Source organism: Eurosta solidaginis, chromosome 1 (assembly GCF_040869045.1).
Source record: "Eurosta solidaginis isolate ZX-2024a chromosome 1, ASM4086904v1, whole genome shotgun sequence".
NCBI lineage: Eukaryota > Metazoa > Arthropoda > Insecta > Diptera > Tephritidae > Eurosta > Eurosta solidaginis.
Window position 1 is genome coordinate 326,375,953 of NC_090319.1, and position 22,270 is coordinate 326,398,222.

Consider the following 22,270-nt stretch of genomic DNA (forward strand, 5'->3'; position numbering starts at 1 on the left):
TTTCCATGTCGCCCTGTTGGAGTGCTGCCGCTTATGTTTGATCTAGACTTACATTTTTTTGCTAGAACTCCCAGCGATGTATAAAATGTTCGCTTAGATCCGAACTAAGACATCCTTATTTTATTTTTAATTGCAACCGTATGCACCCCACGCAGTGTCAGTTCTCCTTCCACACGAACAACACGTTTGCATAGGTATGTATGTAGCTATGTGGTATATACATATTCACATGTGTGTCACATCAATATGTGACTTCTTCTTGTTGATCTTCTTTGCACTTTAATCCCAATAAATTCTTTCTAATTCAACATAATTTTTCTGTTCTTTGCAGATTCTCGCACGATCGGAGTACTTTTGTTAACATTCATATATTGTTATTGTTGGCTGTGGCATCAAGTCAAAAGCCGAAAAATCGCCATATTTATGTGTCAATTATAAATTTTGACAGTTACTGATCGCTAGAAGTATTTAAGTATATTTCTGTAGAGGATCAACAACTGATCAATTGTGCAATTTGTGTTGTTATTTTGTGTGATTATTATTATTTTTTTTCATTGAGATTAGTGAGCAAAGAAAAATATTTCGAAAAATAAGTACATCATGAAATTGCCAAATAAAATAATGTTACACTAACAAGTTTTATTTATAAAAAAAATTAAAAAAATAAAATAAAAAAAAAAACAGTAGCGATCTCCGTATTTGCAATATCCGTGGGTAGCTCTTGATGTTTTTGTACTTTTATATCCCTCCAAAAATCGTGCGATTAATCCCTAAGGAGAGCAGTCTGCGATTGCTCTCTTTTGTCCACATTGGGGTATAATTGATCGCCTCTAGTCCCTTTTGGGCATATTTGGCAGCAGTCAGTTTGAAATTTATGTAGCCAATTGAAAACAAGTAAAGGTGTCTAAGTTCGGGTTTAACCGACCATTATATACTCAGCCTGAGCTTCAATTGCACATTTCATTTCAGATGAATTACTTTTCTACATAACACGTTGCACCGCCCGTTTAAAAAAAATGTCGGTAGTAGTGCAGTTTACGGTACCCACCCTAAAGTTGGGCCAAGATTTTCGAGTGAGGTAGCAAAAGACGCATATTAATCTCGAGAACAATAATCCGAAGGCGGAAAAGAAAGTTTTTATCTCTGTCCGGAGATATTTGCAGTTAAAGTTGGGGTAATAGTCTAGTTGAGGGGTCGACTGCTAATACGCTGCCAAAAATATCGAGAGAGGTGTCAAAAGACGCGTCTTGACATCAGTATTAATAATCCGAAGGCGGAAAATAAAAATATTAACGCGTTCAAAAGATATTAACGAAAAACCGAAAAAAGACCCGCGGGTACCTCCGAAACCGGGGGTCGGATCCATAGTATTTTTGCGCAGAACACCTTTCGGCGTTGGCGGCCTTCGGCCGCGCTTATAAAAAATAACCCTGGGCTACGCCATGCCACGTCCGGGTGTGTGGTTTAACCGTGGCTACCGCCACGGTGATGCACAATTTTTTTGGTGGGTACCAACACAACAACAACCACATGGAAATCGCCAACTTCAACTGCAACTATCTCCGGACAGAGATAAAATTTTTCTTTTCCGCCTTCAGATTATTGTTCTCGAGGTTAATACGCGTCTTTTGACACCTCTCTCGATATTTTTGGTAGCGTATTAGCAGTCGACCCCTCAACTAGACTATTACCAAAGTTGGCGATTTTAATGTGGTTGTTGTTGTGTTATACCAACAAAAAAAATTGTGCATCACCGTGGCGGTAGCCACGGTTATACCACACACCCGGACTTGGCATGTCGTAGCCCAGAGTTATTTTTTATAAGCGCGGCCGAAGGCCGCCAACGCAGAAAGGCGTTCTGCGCAAAAATACTATGGATCCCACCCCCGGTTTCGGAGGGACCCGCGGGTCTTTTTTCGGGTTTTCGTTAATATCTTTTGAACGGGTAAAAAAAGTTAACTTCCGCTTTCGGATTCTTGATCTAGACGTGAATACTCGTCTTTTGATACCTCACTCGAAAATTTTGGCCCAAATTGCGGTGGGTACCGCAAACTGCACTATTACCAAAATGTCTCCCCATTTCCTCTTACAGTAAAACTTGATAAGTGAAATATCATATAATCAAAACTATTTTTTGCTAAGTTATAGGTTATTATTCTAGTCTACGACGCTTTAAAACCTTTTAAACTTCTTTTATATGTATCTAAGTTGCCGTGGTCTTTAACCGATACCATCCATTTTTACTAGACATATTTTCTGCTATAAGGAAAATATGGGTACCCAATTTTGTTACGATATGTAAATTTTTCTTCGAGTTATAGCTCCCGAAACATTGAAAATTGCTTAGTCATAAAAGGGGCGGTGCCACGCCCATTTTTTAAATTTGAAGTTTTTCCTCTTTATTGGTTTAAATTCACTTGGGAAATGAAATACCATTGTTATAAAGCTCTTTTTCGCAAAGATATATCTTATTTTATTCGTCCACGACCCTTTTAAAAATCTTTTATATAAAAGTAGGCGTGGTCCTTTACCGATTTCGTAAATTTTTCCTCTCTGCCGAATTTTGTTACAATAGGTTTAACGATTTTTGATTTATGATTAATAATATTTGTAAAATTGATTTTATCACAAGTAGGCGGTGCCACGCCCATTTAAAACTTTTTTTTTTAATTTTTATCAAGATTCAATATCAGTCCACATGTCAAATTTCAGCATTCTAGGTGTATTATTTACTAAATAATCAGGTTTTTTGTGTTTTCCAAAATGTTATATATATAAAAAGTGGGCGTCATCCGATTTCACTCATTTTCAATACCAATCTATTATGGGTCAAGATAAGCTCGTGTGCCAAATTTGGTGAAGATATCTCAATATTTACTCAAGTTATCGTGTTAACGGGCAGACGGACGGACGGACGGACATGGCTCAATCAAATTTTTTTTCGATACTGATGATTTTGATATATGGAAGTCTATATCTATCTCAATTCCTTTATACCTGTACAACCAACCGTTATCCAATCAAAGTTAATATACTCTGTTTGCAAAGCACGCTGAGTATAAAAAAAACAGCAATGTTCCATTATCGTAATATATGTTTTGTTTTTATTATTCTACAACACCATTTCGAAAAAAAATTGAGAATATTGAATTAGAGTTTGAAAAATGTTTAAATCCGTAAGAAATTCCGTACGGGTAGAAAGAGGATTTGTGCGACAGTAATCATAGGCGAACGAAAGAGACTTTTTTCACTGTGGCTGTAGAGGTACGAAGAGAATATGTCCGACACTACCCGTATGGATACAAAAAGGGCTTATCGGACACTTCCCATAGGGCTGCAAAGAGGGAGTGTCGAACAGTACAGAAAAGATCTTTCCGCCCATACCCGAAGGGGTATAAAGAGAACCAGTCCGACACTACCCGTTCAGGCATAAACAGGTACAATTGGTCTCTCCATGGGACATGCTCAAACAAAAGGGACCACTCCAACCCATATAAAGAGATTAGAACTGGCTATAGTCGCATACTGCTTTAGGACTCATCCCGGATTCATCCTAGACTAATCGCATTTTTTGCAGGGATGTTTTCGCAGAGCTTTTTTGCAACAACTTATCGTCTATCTTAATTGCTGGTATAATTTGTCAACATAAAATTCAATTAAGTTCATCAAATTGCCACAGATCACCCAACTTCTGCTCAAAGAGTGAGAGAGAGAATAAATAAATACGACTTAAAATGAATGATAATTGAAAGTGTCACGCTACTTTATGAAAAAGGTCAATTACGAAGCGAATTATATATGTATGAAAGTGTTAAAGTATATCTGTCTATGCATAAATATGTATGTGAGGTGCGTTAAAAGTGCAAAGTGAAAACAATTGTGTACAAAAAATACAAAAACGCCCACCCACCGAGGGCGCCAACATAATTCACACACAACACCCACAACTTACAACTACACTAACAACAAAGGGAAATTCGCTGTTCTTTCATATAGCAATTGTCAAATGAAATGTTATCAAATGTTACAGTTAAATGTGCCGTTATATGTGATTCAGACTTTACATCGGTGTAAAAGCTCCGCAGCACGTCTTTTATTCTATGTCACAATAATTAACTCAATTTTGAGCACAAATTTCCTTGGAAGCGCGTGCATTTAATTTGGACATTGCTGGTAGCGTGCTTACAACAACACATTCAAATCACAAACAACTACATTATCGTAGCGCAATGTTATTTGCACGCAATAATTTCACTGATCCATCCGATATGAATGCGATGGATTTGATTGATGAAAAAGGTGCCGTGGACGATGCTGTTGGTGTTGCAAGCATGCAAGATATTTCAGCGACTTCGGCTATACGGGATGCAAGAAGTAATGCAGGTGAGTGATATTTGTGATTGATTATATAAGCATACTAGCAGACTCGGTAGAAGCTGTCCTGCCTAAGCTTTTGTTTAGCTGAAAAGTTTAACATAATATTCGAAAAAACACCTTTTTATAAGCTTTTATTTAGATTCATTTTAATTTTTTCTCCTACTATCTATTCTTCTCCGTCTCCTTTACCCTCACTTAGTATCTCACATTCTTACTCTCACAAGACATCTATTGCTACTACCTCAAATTCTTAAGCTCTCTCTTTTCCGCATCTCACTTTTCCAATATCTCTTGCTTTCTCCTACCTCTCCGTTTCACTCTATTGTATATATGTATATATATTTTTTTAAACTTACTATTGTTGTCATCTGGGGCAGGAGACCGGCTAACCTGTTCACGGATGGGTCGAAGTTTGATGAAAAGGTTACGGGGGGGGGTATTTTATCAGGTTGGCTGATCACTGCAGCGTCTTCCAAACGGAAGATGATGAGGTGGAATTATCGATTCACTTTATGCTTGATTGCCCACCTTTTATCAGAACTAGGCGAACGTAATTCGGTTGCGACTTATTTGGATCTACGGAACTATTGTTGTTATAACCAACCGGAAAACACTCCCCATAGGTTTTTGGGATTGCTACGAATTCGGGTAGTCCTTTGCTAGATATGAATCCGTTACTAGTACCTTTTACTAACCCGACCACAGAGGGTACAAATTTTTGACCCGTGACGTCAAGGTCTGTGGATTTTAGTCGCCCCTTACGACTGTCTTGCCCTACCGCTAGTATATTTTAATTCGCTGGGTTAACTTTCGGTCTCAAGATTTAGCTGAAGATTATCATTTTTTTTCGTCGGGCGTTTCAGGCGTTATAGAATTTCTTCTCGTTTGTCAGCTACTTAATTTACACAGCTGAAAATCAAGGTCAAAGTTTGAAAGGACACTCATAATAGTGTTGTAGCCGTCATTGGTCGGGTAGATGACAGGAGAGCGTTGAGATTGTTGGAAAGCGACTCCAATCATGTACCAAAATATGGATAGTGTAGGGCGTCTCCAGTGATTATGGTTGTTGATTACAACTGATAAAATCGCGCAGATCTCTCGATCTCATGCCTGTGCTGAGCGGCTGCCTACGGGATGTTAGGTTGACAACCACACGAAAAAAACTCAACTATGCACCAGGACTTATGCTATAAAATAACTCAGTCCTCAGCCAAATAAGAGAAGTTTTCTAGGACATGGTTCAATTGCTGAACATTTTGCCGCCCCTAGTAGCAGTGGAACACAAAACGTGCTCAACCGTTTCTTCCTGCAACTTCTGATGGTACTGAAGAGGTCCCAATTTGTAAGCATGTGATCGTAGAACACAGTTTCCCTTAACCAGGCCTATCATGAGCCTTAAGCCTAAGCATGACCATGAGCAACTTCGTGAGTCTAATATTGTACATGATCTTAGACATTTGGAAGCCCCGGGCTTCGATCCACGTCCCTTCGTCATATGCAACTCCTTTCCACTTTTAATTTCTCCCAATCGGATTGGGTCCTCTACCGCCGATGCATCGAGCGCTGCACCCTCCTTTGCCAACTCATCGGCCTTTTCGTAACCTTCTACCCTCTCATGAGCGGGAACCTAGTACAAATGAGCTAATTCTGTCTAATGCTTGCTTGTACTCCAGTACACTTCTGTATGTTGTGGGATTATTTACCTTAATTGCCATCTGTCTATCAATATAAATATTGACGGCGCAAATCGAGCTCCATCACCACCTCTTATATAAGAAGAACGCAATCTGATTTATATGAAGTTTCACACCACAGCGAAAAGCACCTTCTCATAACCCCAATTGGGCAGCAGGTGTTTGCCAACGTCCCCGACGTTAAATCACATTTTTAATTTAAATTTTTTATGTTTGTCAACAGTCTGCCCTGAAGACGATTACCGGTGTGTAGCCGAAATATATTGGAGATAAACAAAACCATAAGTGTTTTATTTAACATTGACCTAAAGCCGGCAAAATAAATAATTGTTTAAATCAAAAAGGTCGCTAAATACACTAATTTCCTTAAATTATCGAAAATAAACTTATTGGGCTACAAAACTGCATACCAAAAAAATTCAGAAAACTAAATAAAATATTCTAAATTTACGTAAAAATGTCTGCAATTTTCGAATTTTTTGGCATGTTCTTATTTAAGTTGATTTGATATACATGATTGAGCTACGAAATTGCGTACTTTAAAGAATTCAGAAAACTCTAAATAAAAAGTTCGAATTTGTCTCGAGGTTTTTCGAAAACGTTTTGATATTTGTTTGCTTAGTTTCAGAGTTCAAGGAAATATTTTCTAAAATAAAAAAAGTAAAATTTAAATGACGAAATTTGATAAAAATTCGTACTGCTATTTTCGTGTTCGCAACTGTACATGTGCACAAGCCTCACACATTTTGAATGATCCACTTTTCATTATTCTTTTTAACTCAAAACTGGTTTAATATTTCATTGTTAAAAATTTCGTTGTCCTGTTTTCGCCAAACACTTGTACACTGATCTTGTACTTTTAATTTCCTGGCTATAGAATTATAATTATTATTTTTGTTTTTGGTAATTCAATACCCTTTCCTTGGGGTACTCTACTTGTAAAACACAAGAAATACATTAAACCACAGCTGTTTTGAATGGCGCACAAATCGAAATTCATTCTTATCGTATTGTAACGAATTTGCTGCAAATCCTCTTATTTGCAATCCTCTGCTAAGTTCGAATCACTAAACTGTTGAATAAATAACTCCAATTTGTAGTAATGCAAAATGGCCTTTATTAAAGTACTTCACAATAACACTCCAACTGTGCAACGAATAGCTTAATAACCAAACTGATAGCTTAAAGGAAACTGACTTTCAAAATAATAGTGCTATTGCTCGCTAGATATCGTCTTACTCGTAACTGCTTGACAATTCAAATCAAACTGAATTACTTCTTACTCGCTGGCGCCGCTTTTATAGTTTACGCTGCATACTTCTAGGCTCTTCGATTTCCAGAAGTTACTAGTTGTTTCGGCTACAAAATCGCCAGCCACAACTACGTGCACGAATTATTGCTCTCTCTTGTGACAACTCAGATCAGGTATATGCATGTGTTTGTAGTTTACAGTCTCCCGCACACACATAAGCTTATAAGTAAATTCATCGGTGTGTGACATCTCATCTCTTGCTGCCTTGTATGTAAATGTTGCTCGTCGGAATGTGTACATATGTGTAGACGCAATTATTTATTCGTTTATGTAGATACATAATGATTGAATTATTGATGTGCATTCACGTCACTGCTTAGATCGGCTTAGAGCTGGCAGCACTCCTTAGTTTTGCTAATATTCGTAACACTGCCCTCCACCTAAGTCTGATCGTCCCGATCAGACAAATCTCTCGATCTAAACGCTGCTAGCATCGCCAAATGTACCACTCTTCTACTCCGTGGTTTCTCAATGCTTTGTATGCGGTAGATGGTATCACTGAGCTTCTTCACAATCTTGTACGGGCCTTCCCAACTGCACCGAAATTGGGCTGGGACACCTTTCCGCCGGTGAGGGTTGTTTAACAGTACCAAATCTCCATTCCGGAAACCTTCCGAATTATTTTCCCTGTCGTACCTGTGTTCCATCTTACTACTCATTATTCTGGATCGTTCTCTCGCACTCTGTTGCTTGGCCAATGAAGAACTACTTTGTAGAGCTTGTTCTTGACGGATTGGCTTCACATACTCAGTATCGTTCCGACGTTTCCCCAACAAAAGTGCGCGCTGGCTTGAAATCATCCTTGCATTCTTTCTGAAAAATTCTTTCAGTGAATTTAGTGCGTCCATTAGGGTTTGTTGATGCCGGTCTTTTCCTCGCAGGTACTTTTAATTTCGCTTTATTTGGCACATTCGATCCATCAACCTTTGCTCGATCTACTTTCCTTGACTTCCGTGGTCTCTGTCGAATCTCCTCGACCAGCACTCGCTTACTGCTGAACCCTTTTTCCAAACTGAAGTTAAGTGGCACATCTTGGTTCTCATAATGCATCACCCTTCTCTGCATGTCGATCTTGATGTCATGGTCAACCAAGAAATCCACTCCCAATATAACTTCATCAACGATCTCCGCCACAACGAATTTGTGTAGAACCATGACCTTCCCAATTAGGACTTCACATATTACTTCTCCCTGAACTTGGTTATATTCGCCTGTGACCGTACGCAACCTCGCTCCAGGTAATGACTTTATTCCCCTGTAGACCAAATCAGATCGAATCAAGGAATGAGATGCCCCCGTATCTACAGTCAGTACACGCTCTTTACCATCCACATTCCCTCTGATGGTAAGACTGCTTGATTTCCTTCCAATCTGCGACACAGATATCACAGGACATTCAACAGCCGGGGCAAGTTTTCGTTCTTTACTTTCGACACGCTCTTGCTCATTTCCGCCAGCTTTGCGTTTACGGCCACCCACATTGTTGGAACTATTAGGACCAAGATCGCAATGACGTGCAATGTGACCTGGGTTGCCGCACTTGAAACATTTAATAACTCCGGCATTCTTCTGTTGAGATCCCCTTAGTGCTTCCAAAATTGTGTCTACCCACTCCGGCCTTTCTACTTCCACACGATGAGCTTTGTATGCTGGTTTACTCAATAATGACGCCGTTTCCTGAGTCAATGCATGGGATACCGTTTCAGAAAATGTTTGCTTTGGGTTCGCGTATGTGGCTCGCTTCGTTTCGACGTCCCGTATGCCATTTATGAAACTCTGGATTTTTACCCTTTCAGTGTATTCCACGGGTGCGTCCGCATTTGCAAGATGAGCCAATCTTTCAATATCTGAAGCAAACTCCTGCAATGTCTCATTTGCTTTTTGGTCGCGGTTTTTCAACTCAATTTGGAATATCTGTTTCCTATGCTCGCTTCCATAACGTCGTTCTACAGCAGCCATCAATGTTTCATAACTGTTCCGTTCGTACTCTGGAATCGTCTGTAAGATTTCCGCTGCAGGCCCTTTCAATGCCACGAACAGTGCAGCAACTTTATCTTCCGCATTCCAGTTGTTCACTGCTGCGGTCTTCTCAAACTGTAGCTTGAAAACCTGGAAAGGAACAGAACCGTCAAAGGATGGTGTTTTTACCTTTGTATTGCTTGCTGAAACAGCTGGGCGGTTTAATTGCAACTCATGTATACGACCTCTCAAAGCATCCACCTCGGCTTCGATTTTTTCCTCAAACTGCGTTATTTTCTCGTCCATACGTGCTTCGAGTTTTGATGATATACGCGCCTCTTGTGCTTCGAGTTGTACTGTTATGCGTGCCTCTTGTGCTTTCAGTTGTGTCTCCATTTTTGATGTAATCTGTGTCGACATTTCTGCCATACGCGTTTCTTGTGCTTCAATCTTCGATGTAATCTGTGTCGACATTTCTGACATACGCGTTTCTTGTGCTTCAATCTTCGATGTAATCTGTGTCGACATTTCTGACATACGCGTTTCTTGTGCTTCAATCATGGATGTTATGCGTGTCTCCTGCGATTCTAGTTGTGATGCCATATATGTCTTCTGTTCTTCCATCTTGGATGTTATACGGTTCTCCTGCGATTCCATATATGTCTGCTGTTCTGCCAGTTGAGATGACACTGTCGATGTTTGAGCAGATATTGCAGCTAAAATCATGTTCAAGTCTGTACTGGTAACCGTCTGCGATGTTTCGTTCTTCTCTTCAATTTTTGTTGTCTCCTCGCCATCAAGATGAAAGACATGCTCTTCCACATCAATTCCTTCTGCTTCCATTGCTTCTCGTAGCCGTGCCTGAAGTTCGAGTTTAACGCCGCTTGTATTCAATCCACGGCTCTCCAACTCCTTCTTCAGTTGCGGGATCTTCAATTCACTTAACTTTGCCATGTCCTTGTTGTCCTCTAGAATTTATTCAACAATTCCTCTTCTGACACCAATTGTAACGAATTTGCTGCAAATCCTCTTATTTGCAATCCTCTGCTAAGTTCGAATCACTAAACTGTTGAATAAATAACTCCAATTTGTAGTAATGCAAAATGGCCTTTATTAAAGTACTTCACAATAACACTCCAACTGTGCAACGAATAGCTTAATAACCAAACTGATAGCTTAAAGGAAACTGACTTTCAAAATAATAGTGCTATTGCTCGCTAGATATCGTCTTACTCGTAACTGCTTGACAATTCAAATCAAACTGAATTACTTCTTACTCGCTGGCGCCGCTTTTATAGTTTACGCTGCATACTTCTAGGCTCTTCGATTTCCAGAAGTTACTAGTTGTTTCGGCTACAAAATCGCCAGCCACAACTACGTGCACGAATTATTGCTCTCTCTTGTGACAACTCAGATAAGGTATATGCATGTGTTTGTAGTTTACAGTCTCCCGCACACACATAAGCGTATAAGTAAATTCATCGGTGTGTGACATCTCATCTCTTGCTGCCTTGTATGTAAATGTTGCTCGTCGGAATGTGTACATATGTGTAGACGCAATTATTTATTCGTTTATGTAGATACATAATGATTGAATTATTGATGTGCATTCACGTCACTGCTTAGATCGGCTTAGAGCTGGCAGCACTCCTTAGTTTTGCTAATATTCGTAACAGTATTATATTCAATATTCAAGTAATACAAAGCATAGCAAGACGAGAAAAGAAAGAAGAACAAGTTAGGAAGGTTAAGTTCGGGTGTAACCGAACATTACATACTCAGTTGAGAGCTATGGTGACAACATAAGGGAAAATAACCATGTAGGAAAATGAACCGAGGGAAAACCTGGAATATGTTTGTATGACATGTGTATCAAATGAAAGGCATTAAAGAGTATTTTATGAGGGAGTGGGCCATAGTTCTATAGGTGGACGCCATTTAGGGATATAGCCATAAAGGTGGATCAGGGTTGACTCTAGAATGCGTTTGTGCGATATGGGTATCAAATGAAAGGTGTTAATGAGTATTTTAAAAGGGAGTAATCCTTAGTTCCATAGGTGGACGCCGTTTCGAGATATCGCCACAAAGGTGGACCAGGGGTGACTCTAGAATGTGTTTGTACGATATGGGAATCAAATTATAGGTATTAATGAGGGTTTTAAAAGGGAGTGGTGGTTGTTGTATAGGTGGTCGCCTTTTCGAGATATCGCCATAAAGGTGGACCAGGGGTGACTCTAGAATGCGTTTGTACGATATGGGTATCAAATGAAAGGTGTTAATGAGTATTTTAAAAGGGAGTAATCCTTAGTTCCATAGGTGGACGCCGTTTCGAGATATCGCCATAAAGGTGGACCAGGGGTGACCCTAGAATTTGTTTGTACGATATGGGTATCAAATTAAAGGTATTAATGAGGGTTTTAAAAGGGAGTGGTGGTTGTTGTATAGGTGGTCGCCTTTTCGAGATATCGCCATAAAGGTGGACCAGGGGTGACTCTAGAATGCGTTTGTACGATATGGGTATCAAATGAAAGGTGTTAATGAGTATTTTAAAAGGGAGTAATCCTTAGTTCCATAGGTGGACGCCGTTTCGAGATATCGCCATAAAGGTGGACCAGGGGTGACCCTAGAATTTGTTTGTACAATATGGGTATCAAAAGAAAGGTGTTAATGAGTATTTTAAAAGGAAGTGGCCTTAGTTCTATAGGTGTACGCCTTTTCGAGGTATCGCAATAAAGGTGGACCAGGGGTGACTCTAGACTTTGTTTGTACGATATGGGTATCAAATGAAAGGTGTTAATGAGTATTTTTAAAAGGGAGTGGGTCTTCGTTCTATAGGTGTTCGCCTTTTCGAGATATCGCCATAAAGGTGGACCAGGGGTGACTTTAGAATATGTTTGTACGATATGGGTATCAAATGAAAGGTTTTAATGAGTATTTTAAAAGGGCGTGGGACTTAGTTCTATAGGTGGACGCCTTTTCGAGATATCGCCATAAAGGTGGACCAGGGGTGACTCTAGAATAAGTTTGTACGATATGGGTATCAAATTAAAGATATTAATGAGAGTTTTAAAAGTGAGTGGTAGTAGTTGTATATGTGAAGGCATTTTCCAGATATCGACCAAAATGTGGACCAGGGTGACCCAGAACATCATCTGTTGGATACCGCTAATTTATTTATATATGTAGTACCTGCCAAGATTTTAAGGGTTTTTTATTTCGCCCTGCAGAACTTTTTTAATTTTCTTCTACTTAATATGGTAGGTGTCACAACCATTTTATAAAGTTTTTTCTAAAGTTATATTTCGCGTCAATAAAACAATCCAATTACCTTACCATGTTTCATCCCTTTTTTCGTATTTGGTATAGAATTATGGCATTTTTTTCATTTTTCGTAATTTTCGATATCGAAAAAGTGGGCGTGGTCATAGTCGGATTTCGTTCATTTTTCATACCAAGATAAAGTGAGTTCAAGTAAGCACGTGAACTAAGTTCATTAAAGATATGCCGATTTTTGCTCAAGTTATCGTGTTAACAGCCATTCGGAAGGACAGACGGACGACTGTGTATAAAAACTGGGCGTGGCATTAACCGATTTCGCCAATTTTCACAAAAAACAGTTAACGTTATAAAATCTATGCCCCTACCAAATTTCAAAAGGATTGGTTAGTTTTTGTTGGAATTATGGCGTTAAAAGTATCCTAGACAAATTAAATGAAAAAGGGCGGGGCCACGCCCATTTTGAAATTTTCTTTTATTTTTGTATTTTGTTGTACCATATCATTACTGGAGTTGAATGTTGACATAATTTACTTATATACTGTAAAGATATTAAATTTTTTGTTAAAATTTTACTTTAAAAAAATTTTTTTTTTAAAAGTAGGCGTGGTCCTTCTCCGATTTTGCTAATTTTTATTGAGCGTACATATAGTACCAGCAGTAACGTTCCTGCCAAAGTTCATCATGATATCTTCAACGACTGCCAAATTACAGCTTGCAAAACTTAGACTTAAAACTTCTTTTAAAAGTGGGCGGTGCCACGCCCATTGTCCAAAATTTTACTAATTTTCTATTCTGCGTCATAAATTCAACTCATCTACCAAGTTTCGTCGCTTTATCTGTCTTTTGTAATGAATTATCGCACTTTTTCGGTTTTTCGAAATTTTCGATATCGAAAAAGTGGGCGTGGTTATAGTCCGATATCGTTCATTTTAAATAGCGATCTGAGATGAGTGCTCAGGAATCTACATACCAAATTTCATCAAGATACCTCAAAATTTACTCAAGTTATCGTGTTAACGGACGGACGGGCGGACGGACGGACGGACATGGCTCAATCAAATTTTTTTTTGATCCTGATTATTTTGATATATGGAAGTCTATATCTATCTCGATTCCTTTATATATGTACAACCAACCGTTATCCAATCAAACTTAATATACTCTGTGAGCTCTGCTCAACTGAGTATAAAAATAAGCAGAAGAGACAACCGGTGAACAGAACAAAATCAGTGTTCACTTATTAATTCACTTGAGATTACGTAAATATGTTAATACCCTGCGACAAATTAAATCGTGAGATCAAAACAAAACGCCCGACTATGTTTGAGCCAGAGATTCCACTACCTAATATACTCATATTTAAAGCTTTATATCGTCGTTCCCTGGAAGATCAGGTATAACACAGTATTCTGTGAAAGACTATCACATGTCAGAGTCTCGAAAATCTTGATAAAAAATTTGCTTATTTTCGATGCAAATATCGAATAGTGGATGTCACCCGCCAAATTTGAAATGCGCTAGTCCTTTATTCCAAGTCACTGTTGTTGTTGTTGTAGCGATAAAGACACTAGCCGAAAGTTTTGGTGAGTGTTTTCGGTGTTGATGGTCATTTGCTGGATATAGACTCAGTACGTTCCGGTTAAAAGAAACATTAAGGTACCAGCTGGACCATATCGCAAACGATTTAACGTGACCACATTGAACCTTCTAGGCCATACCGCCCTCACCCCATGAGGAACTTAAGCTCGCCAGAACCTCACGTACCATGTATGTGTATGCTACATTCGAATTTGTAACAACATTCCCCTCGGGTACGTGATGTTGGGTTGCGAAGATGTGACGCTATAAGCTTTGTATTGCGCTTATCAACGGCTCGAATCCCATTCCAAGTCACTACTTCACATCTGTTATCATTTCGACTAACAATTTCGCAGCTATATCTTCGTTATATAACCTAATATAGTAGGCCTGAATTTTATTATCTTCGTCAATTTGTTCCTGCAGGGTATACGTTTTTAGAGGCATGTCTAATTATGCATATAATAAGTACCCAAAACAAAAACTGGCGCTGAAAACGATGCCAATGATGTGACTACATAAGTGAGGTTACAAATACATGCGACCTTACATAAATAAATTCGTGTTAAGCACATCCGCTGCAAAAGGTCTACCAAAGAGCTGATACTGATTTTTTTGCTTTGTTGCATTGTACGTTTTGTGTGACAAAATCCAAGTGCATACTTCCTTCTTGAGCGCCGCGCTAGCCAAAAAATGTTCTTATCTTGTCTATAGTATAGCCGAAATTTTTTTGAAATCAAACAAAAAAAAAATTAATAAAAAACAGTGTGATGACCCAAACTTACATGCGTGTGATGACAAAGATGCGATTCATGCATGAATACAAAACTTGACGACAGATTTAATTTTTCGTACAAATTAGTGGACCTACATGCTTTATAACGAAGAGCATCATTTGTAGATACATATTTTTGCGGAAGGGCCTGCCAAACCAGTGTCGACCATGGGCGATACCATTTTAGGAAACCTCTCTAAAGCATTTGAATTTACATAAGCTGTCGTATCACTTGGGTTGGGGTCCTTCGGTTAGTTATTCCAGTGCCTCTATAAATTATTATATCTACTAGAAGTTTGCCAAGCCATTATTGATGTGTTGACATCTTTGCCCACTATGGGCGAATCCTGCCAGTTACGTGTGGCTCGTAACTAATAACGAAAAAAATTCGTCAGTACGTTGTACTCGTGAAGTTCGATGTGCAACCATACATGTTTTTAAGTTAACTAGAGCTGGCCCAGGGCTTGAAGTTAAACCACGACAGGGCCTTCTTTACCAGAAACAACAAATTCGGGCTTTTAGACAAGAGCTTCGTCAACTTCTAACAACGGTAACAACCGATATCGACAAGTTACTTTTTAATAATCGACCTATTATCGATTGCGAATTATTATCGTCGAGTTATCGGCTTCTTATTGCTTTCACATCGGCTTGATATCGTTGGGTTACAGATGTGTCATAGATGTTATATTACAAATTTATTACTATCTGTTTCATAACAAACCGAAGAGTCGTCGATAACAAATTGGTAGAACTTCGGTAAAAAATCGACAACCTTACAATTGCAAACCCTTAACCTTTTCATATAAAGTCGATAACTTTTTATAAAATATCGATAAATGATAATAAATCGATGAACTTTCGATAACAAAACGATAACACGCCTATAACAAATTCGTTATATCCGGGGAAGAACAGGAATGAGAAGAAGAAGAGGAAGTACTTAAGGGAGGACGAAGATGGATAGTTTTCATAATGATGAAATAAATACGAATACGAAGACAAAAACGTAAATGAGGTGGAACAGTGACAAGTTCGAAAATGAAGAAGTGATGTTTAGAATCTCATTACAGGTACAATTTCAGTAACATTTTCGGTTACTGCGGTTAGGGCTTACTTTTGAGAAAAGGGCTACGATAAACAAGTAAGGAAGGCTAAGTTCGGCTTTAACCGAACGTTACATACTCAGCTGAGAGCTTTGGAGACAAAATTGTCTTTTCATGGATACATACAAATGGTAAAACTAAAAAGTAGAGCAACTTGCCTTTGCTATCTTTCTTCAGCTATCAATTCGTTTTATTTGAATTTTTTTTTGAATATGAAAATTTGGTTAAATTTTAACGCATTTCTTTATAATTTTTTTTAATCACCCCTGAAATATTTTCGAAGCGCTCTTGGAACGATTTTGCTTCATCCTTTGTCAAACAAGGGAAAATCGCCATGTAGGAAAATGAACCTAGGGTGACTATAGAATGTGTTTGTACGATGTGGGTATCAAATGAAAGGTGTTAATGAGTATCTTAAAAGGGAGTGGGCCTTAGTTCTATAGGTGGATGCCTTTTCGAGATAACGCCATAAAGGTGGACCAGGGGTGATTCTGGAATGCGTTTGTACGATATGAGTATCAAATTAAAGGTATTAATGAGAGTTTTAAAAGGGAGGGGCCCTTAGTTGTAGATGTGAAGGCGTTTTCGAGATATCGACCAAAATGTGGACCAGGGTTACCCAGAACATCATCTGTCGGGTACCGCTAATTTATTTATATATGTAATACCACGAACAGTATTCCTGCCAGGATTCCAAGGGCTTTTGATTTCGCCCTGCAGAACTTTTTCATTTTCTTCTACTTAATATGGTAGGTGTCACACCCATTTTACAAAGTTTTTTCCAAAGTTATATTTTGCGTCAAAAAACCAATCCAATCACCATGTTCCATCTCTTTTTTCGTCTTTGGTATAGAATTATGGCATTTTTTTAAATTTTTCGATATCGGAAAAGTAGGCGTGGTCATAGTCGGATTTCGGCCATTTTGTATACCAATACAAAGTGAGTTCAGATAAGTACGTGAACTGACTTTAGTAAAGATATATCGATTTTTGCTCAAGTTATCGTGTTAACGGCCGAGCGGAAGGACAGACGGTCGACTGTGTATAAAAACTGGGTGTGGCTTCAACCGATTTCGCACATTTTCACAGAAAACAGTTATCGTCATAGAAGCTATGCCCTTACCAAATCTCACAAGGATTGGTAAATTTTTGTTCGACTTATGACGTTAAAAGTATTCTAGACGAATTAAATGAAAAAGGGCGAAGCCACGTCAATTTTGAAATTTTCTTTTATTTTTGTATTTTCTTGCACCATATCATTACTGGAGTTGAATGTAGATATAATTTATTTATATACTGTAAAGATATTAAATTTTTTGTTAAAATTTGACTTAAAAAAATATTTTTTTAACAGTGGGAGTGTTCGTCATCCGATTTTGCTAATTTTTATTTAGAATAGTAATAGGAGGAACGTTCCTGCCAAATTTCGTCATGATATCTTCAACGACTGCCAAATTACAGCTTGCAAAACTGTTTGTCCAAAGTTTACTAATTTTCTATTCTGCGTCATAAGGTCAATCCACCTACCAAGTTTCATCGCTTTATCCGTCTTTGGTAATGAATTATCGCACTTTTTTGGTTTTTCGAAATTTTCGATATCGAAAAAGTGGGCGTGGTTATAAACCGATTTCGTTCATTTTAAATAGCGATCTGAGATGAGTGCCCAGGAACTCACATACCAAATTTCATTAAGATAGCTCAAAATTTACTCAAGTTATCGTGTTTACGGACAGACGGACGGACGGACGGACATGGCTAAATTAATTTCTTTTTTCGCCCAGATCATTTTGATATCTAGAAGTCTATATCTATCTCGATTAGTTCATACCCCGTAACGGCATGCGAACAAAATTAATAAGTTATGCGAACAAAATTAATAAGCTCTGTGAGCTCTGCTCAGCTAAGTATAAAACTACTGTTTCGGCTTCGGTTAAAGCTACAGTTATAGTTTCTACTGCGGTTACTGCAGTCTAGGCCTTTGGCTGCAGTTAAGGCTATTATTATAGATACGGCCACGTTTAAGGATAATAATATAGCTGCAGCTGCAGTGGTGGTGAGTGTTACGGTTACGTATATCACTGACTCTTACGAGCTACGGTTATGGATATCAGAATAGAACCCCTGTATACGGGACGTTTACGGTTAAGGTTTTGACTACGAATATACTCATTGGTGCTGGTCACCAAATAGTTATTTTGCTCTGCATCTTAACGTGAGGTAAATTTTTGTGCTAAGGTGGCCTCCCACTTTGTTTCTCAAATGAAGGATAATCGCGGAAAATTTTTCATTTTGCTCCGATATCAGTTGGGCCAATATAATATATTCTGCAATATTTCATACTTAGGTTGTAATAAACTGAAAATATACAAACAAAAATGGCAATTCTTTGGTACAAGATGATGTAATGATGATTTCGATGTTGACAAAATATACTTTGTTCATAGGAACTATAATGGATATCAAGTTAAGAAATAAGAATATCTCCATATATATATGAAAAAAGCCAGATATGGCATTTGATGCTCTATGAGTTCCTCCTAAGATTGAGAAATACTTGTGCACTATTTGCTGGTTAATTACTATCCTAAGGCTCGGTTTTTCAGTAGTTGGTTAAGTTAAGCTTAAACTAAGTTTGCTTAAACTCTAGTCAAATTTAAACTCCAGTTGAACTACTGAGCAGTTTTTCAGTCACAGTTTATGGCCACTTTGGGGTAGGCTTTTTTGTATTTGTTTTTGTTTGGATTTTGTTTACCCAACAAACATGGAAAAAGCATTTCCCAACCTTAGAGAAATATATATTTAGTTCCGAAGCTGATATCCAACATCATGCTCTAATTATTCTTAAACCAGGTAATTATCAAGTTGATATCCAACTTCATTCTCCAATCACTATCCAACCTTTGAGAAATTTTGTAAAATGTATAGTTCTCGAGTTGATCTCTAACTTAACTCTGAAATTATTTTCCGACCTTTGAGAGATTTTTAGAAATGTACAGCTCTCAAATTCATATCCAACATATTTCTCCAGTATATATCTTACATTGAATATAGAGCTGAGGTGGGTTGAAAATAAATTGCCCCATTGGTACCACCAAAGTCAACAGCTCTTTATTGTGAAAAATAAACACCTGGTGAATAGCAGTAAAGAAGCGTTATTAATTAAAAATAAAGTTATACATATTTTTTTTTTTTTTCATTTCCGTAAAAATATTGTAGCATTGGAATCTTACAGTTGAGTCTAGTGAGAGAACCACACATAAATACAAGTTGGGAACTATCTTTCTTTCAACGTAAGTAATAGCATTTTAAAAACATCCTTTTTTTCTCAGAACGTTATGATTCTCAAGTTGAGTTACTGTTTCGAAACTACTTATGTTATGTTATGAAGTATGCCTTTTTATCAACGTGAGCTGTAGTGGTACTTAATCCCAAATGCTTGTTGGGTATATTTGACGCCATTGCTAACGGACGCAAATAACTGATAGGTTAATAATAGAGTTTAACCCCGTCTGATCGGCCGCTTAAACTCAGCTAAAACTTCAGTTAAAATAGACTTAAAAACTGCAGAATAAGTTTAAGCGGAGTTTAACTGACAAACTACGTTGAACTTGTACTGAAAAACCGAGCCTAAGAAGACTAGATATGCTTGTTTACTAAAAGCAAAAACGCGAAGCAACGCCTTCCCTTGGCATGGGAAAGTCTGCAAGTCATATTTAAATTACAGTCTAAAATACCTCAGACACACTTTTTCGTTTCGTAAAGCATTGAAAAGAGTAGTGAGTCACTTTAGATGTCTGACCATAGACGATCGACTTCTTACCGCAGTCTTGAGTAGTACACACAAACTTCCTTATATGTATCTACACTCCAATATATGAAAGTACCAATTATTTGTATTTCTTGTAGACATAAAACACTCACATTCAAACAGGTGTATGTTTGCCGTAGATAATAACATAAATTAAAAGAAAACGTTTCTCAAATATTATTCTCTTACTGCTAATTTGCTTTTACCTTTAAGGCCCTAATTATGTATCTTGATTTCGGCGGTAAATGAAAGTGTGATAAATTGGTAAATACCGAAAGGTATTTTTTTATTTTTTATTTGTGTTAAGATAAACATACATATGTACATATTTACTTGTACTTTTCTTGGTAAGTGAGTCAGAGGAGTGTACATTGTAACAGACATATGTACATTATTAGACTGGGTCGATTTATTAACCGATATCGCGGCATCGATTTTTCGATAGGATTTGGGCTCAGGAAAAAAAGTTCCTCTACGCATATCCAAAAAAAATAATTTTCGAGCCTGCGAAATTTCATTTTTTTACTTATTTGAACTTTGATTTTTAAAGCTTTTTCATGACCTACTAAAAAAATTTTCATTTGATTGTAAAATTTTCACCCAAATTTTCGGACCCAAAAATGTCCGCTAAAAACGTTGGCGATAACAGTTTTTTGAACAAAAAAAAAATACATATTGTGACGAATATTAGCATCACTAATTGATACTCACATCGCGAAGGTTATTAAATAAAGGCACAACAACATTAAAGCAAGCTACATAAACACATTAATCATCATTTACACATGTACATACAAGGCAACTGAGAGATACTCACCATCAGCCGAAGTAGTACTCACATATACACACGCATATGGCTAAGCGAGAGGCTATAAACTACAAATATACATGTACATATATGGCTGGTAACCAGGCAGAAGTTCGCGAAGTTACTACACCTTAGGAGAAATGGGTGAACGAGGCAACAGAGAGTATAAAAGCAGCGAAAGCTGAGTAGTTAGTAATCGATATCGCGTCATTGATTTTTCGATAGGATTTGGGCTCAGAAAAAAAGTTCCACTACGCATACCCAAAAAAATAATTTTCGAGCCTGCGAAATTTAATTTTTTTGACTTTTTTCGACTATGATTTTTGAGGTTTTTTCATGACCTACTAAAAAAAATTTTCATATGTATACCCTGTCCGACCCAAAAATGGCCGCTAAAAACTTTGGCGATAACCGTTTTTTGAAAAAAAAAAAAAATTTCCGACAGGGTATACATATGAAATTTTTTTTAGTAGGTCATGAAAAAAACCTTAAAAATCAAAACTGTTATCGACAACGTTTTTAGCGGACATTTTTGGGTAATTACGCAGGCTCGAAAATTATTTTTTTGGGTATGCGTAGTGGAGCTTTTTTTTCCTGAGCCCAAATCCTATCGAAAAATCGATGGCGCGATGTCGGTTAATAAATCGACCCAGTCTAATGGGCAAGTAAGAGTTTCAAGATCGGGTGAAACCGAACATTACATACCCAGCTGTGCACTTGAAACGCTACAACAGCGTTGGATTGGGAGATTTTTGTTCGACTTATGGTATTAAAAGTATTAGTAAAGAAAGAGTAACAAAGAAAAGGGAAGGGTCACGCCCATCTTCAAAATTTGATTAAGTTTTGTTCTTAGCTCAACCATCTCACTACTGAGATAGAATATCAGTCAAATGTAGTTAAATACCATAGAGTTATTGCAAACTTTGCTAAGGTTAAACCTTTAAGAAAAGTAGGCGTGGTCTTTAACAGATTTTGATTATCTTCGCTCAGCCTATATAATTTAGCTAGGATAGTGTGTCTGCCAAATTTTAATGTAATATCTTCAACGGGTTTTGATTCACGGCTTGTTAAACTTCAAAATTTTCTTCTTCTGAATGTTGGTGGTGCCACGCCCATATTCGAACATTTTTTGGAATTTATGTTTTGCGTATAAACTCAATGCACATACCAAATTTCATTAGCTTAGCGGTATTCGTTTTTGGATTATCTATTTTTTCCATTTTTCTAAATTTTCGATATCGTCCGATTTCGTTCATTTTCAATACCAATGTGTTCTGGGTCCAGATAAGCCCGTATACCGAATTCGGTGAAGATATCTGAATACTTGCTCAATTTATCGTTTTAACTGACGGACTGGCGGGCACAAGGAAGGACATGGCTCAATGAAATTTTTTTTCGACACTGATGATTTTGATATGTGGAAGTCTATATCTATTTCGATTCCTTTATACCTGTGCAACCAACCGTTATCCAATCGAAGTTATAATACACTTGCAGCAAACTTTCCAAGGTGCACTTATTTCATTACTCGGCTTTGTTTCAAGCTTATTGTAATATTTCATATATCTGGTTGT

The 22,270-nt window shown here is 37.7% G+C and overlaps 1 protein-coding gene across 9 annotated transcripts in view; it reads left to right on the plus strand.

Annotated features, from left to right (window-relative positions):
* The window catches only part of T48 (FU domain-containing protein T48), a 236,252-nt gene that overhangs the window by 4,218 nt on the left and 209,764 nt on the right, over positions 1-22,270 (plus strand). For 2 of the 9 annotated variants that reach the window (XM_067762051.1, XM_067762052.1), the window contains exons 2-3: positions 332-710; positions 3,680-4,383. In XM_067762051.1, coding sequence (XP_067618152.1) covers positions 4,230-4,383 — 154 coding nt within the window. In that variant the 5' untranslated portion in view covers positions 332-710; positions 3,680-4,229. Of the gene's footprint in view, positions 1-331; positions 711-738; positions 901-3,577; positions 4,384-22,270 lie in introns of those variants that run through there. The other 7 variants (XM_067762056.1, XM_067762055.1, XM_067762053.1 and 4 more) reach the window with 6 other exon arrangements.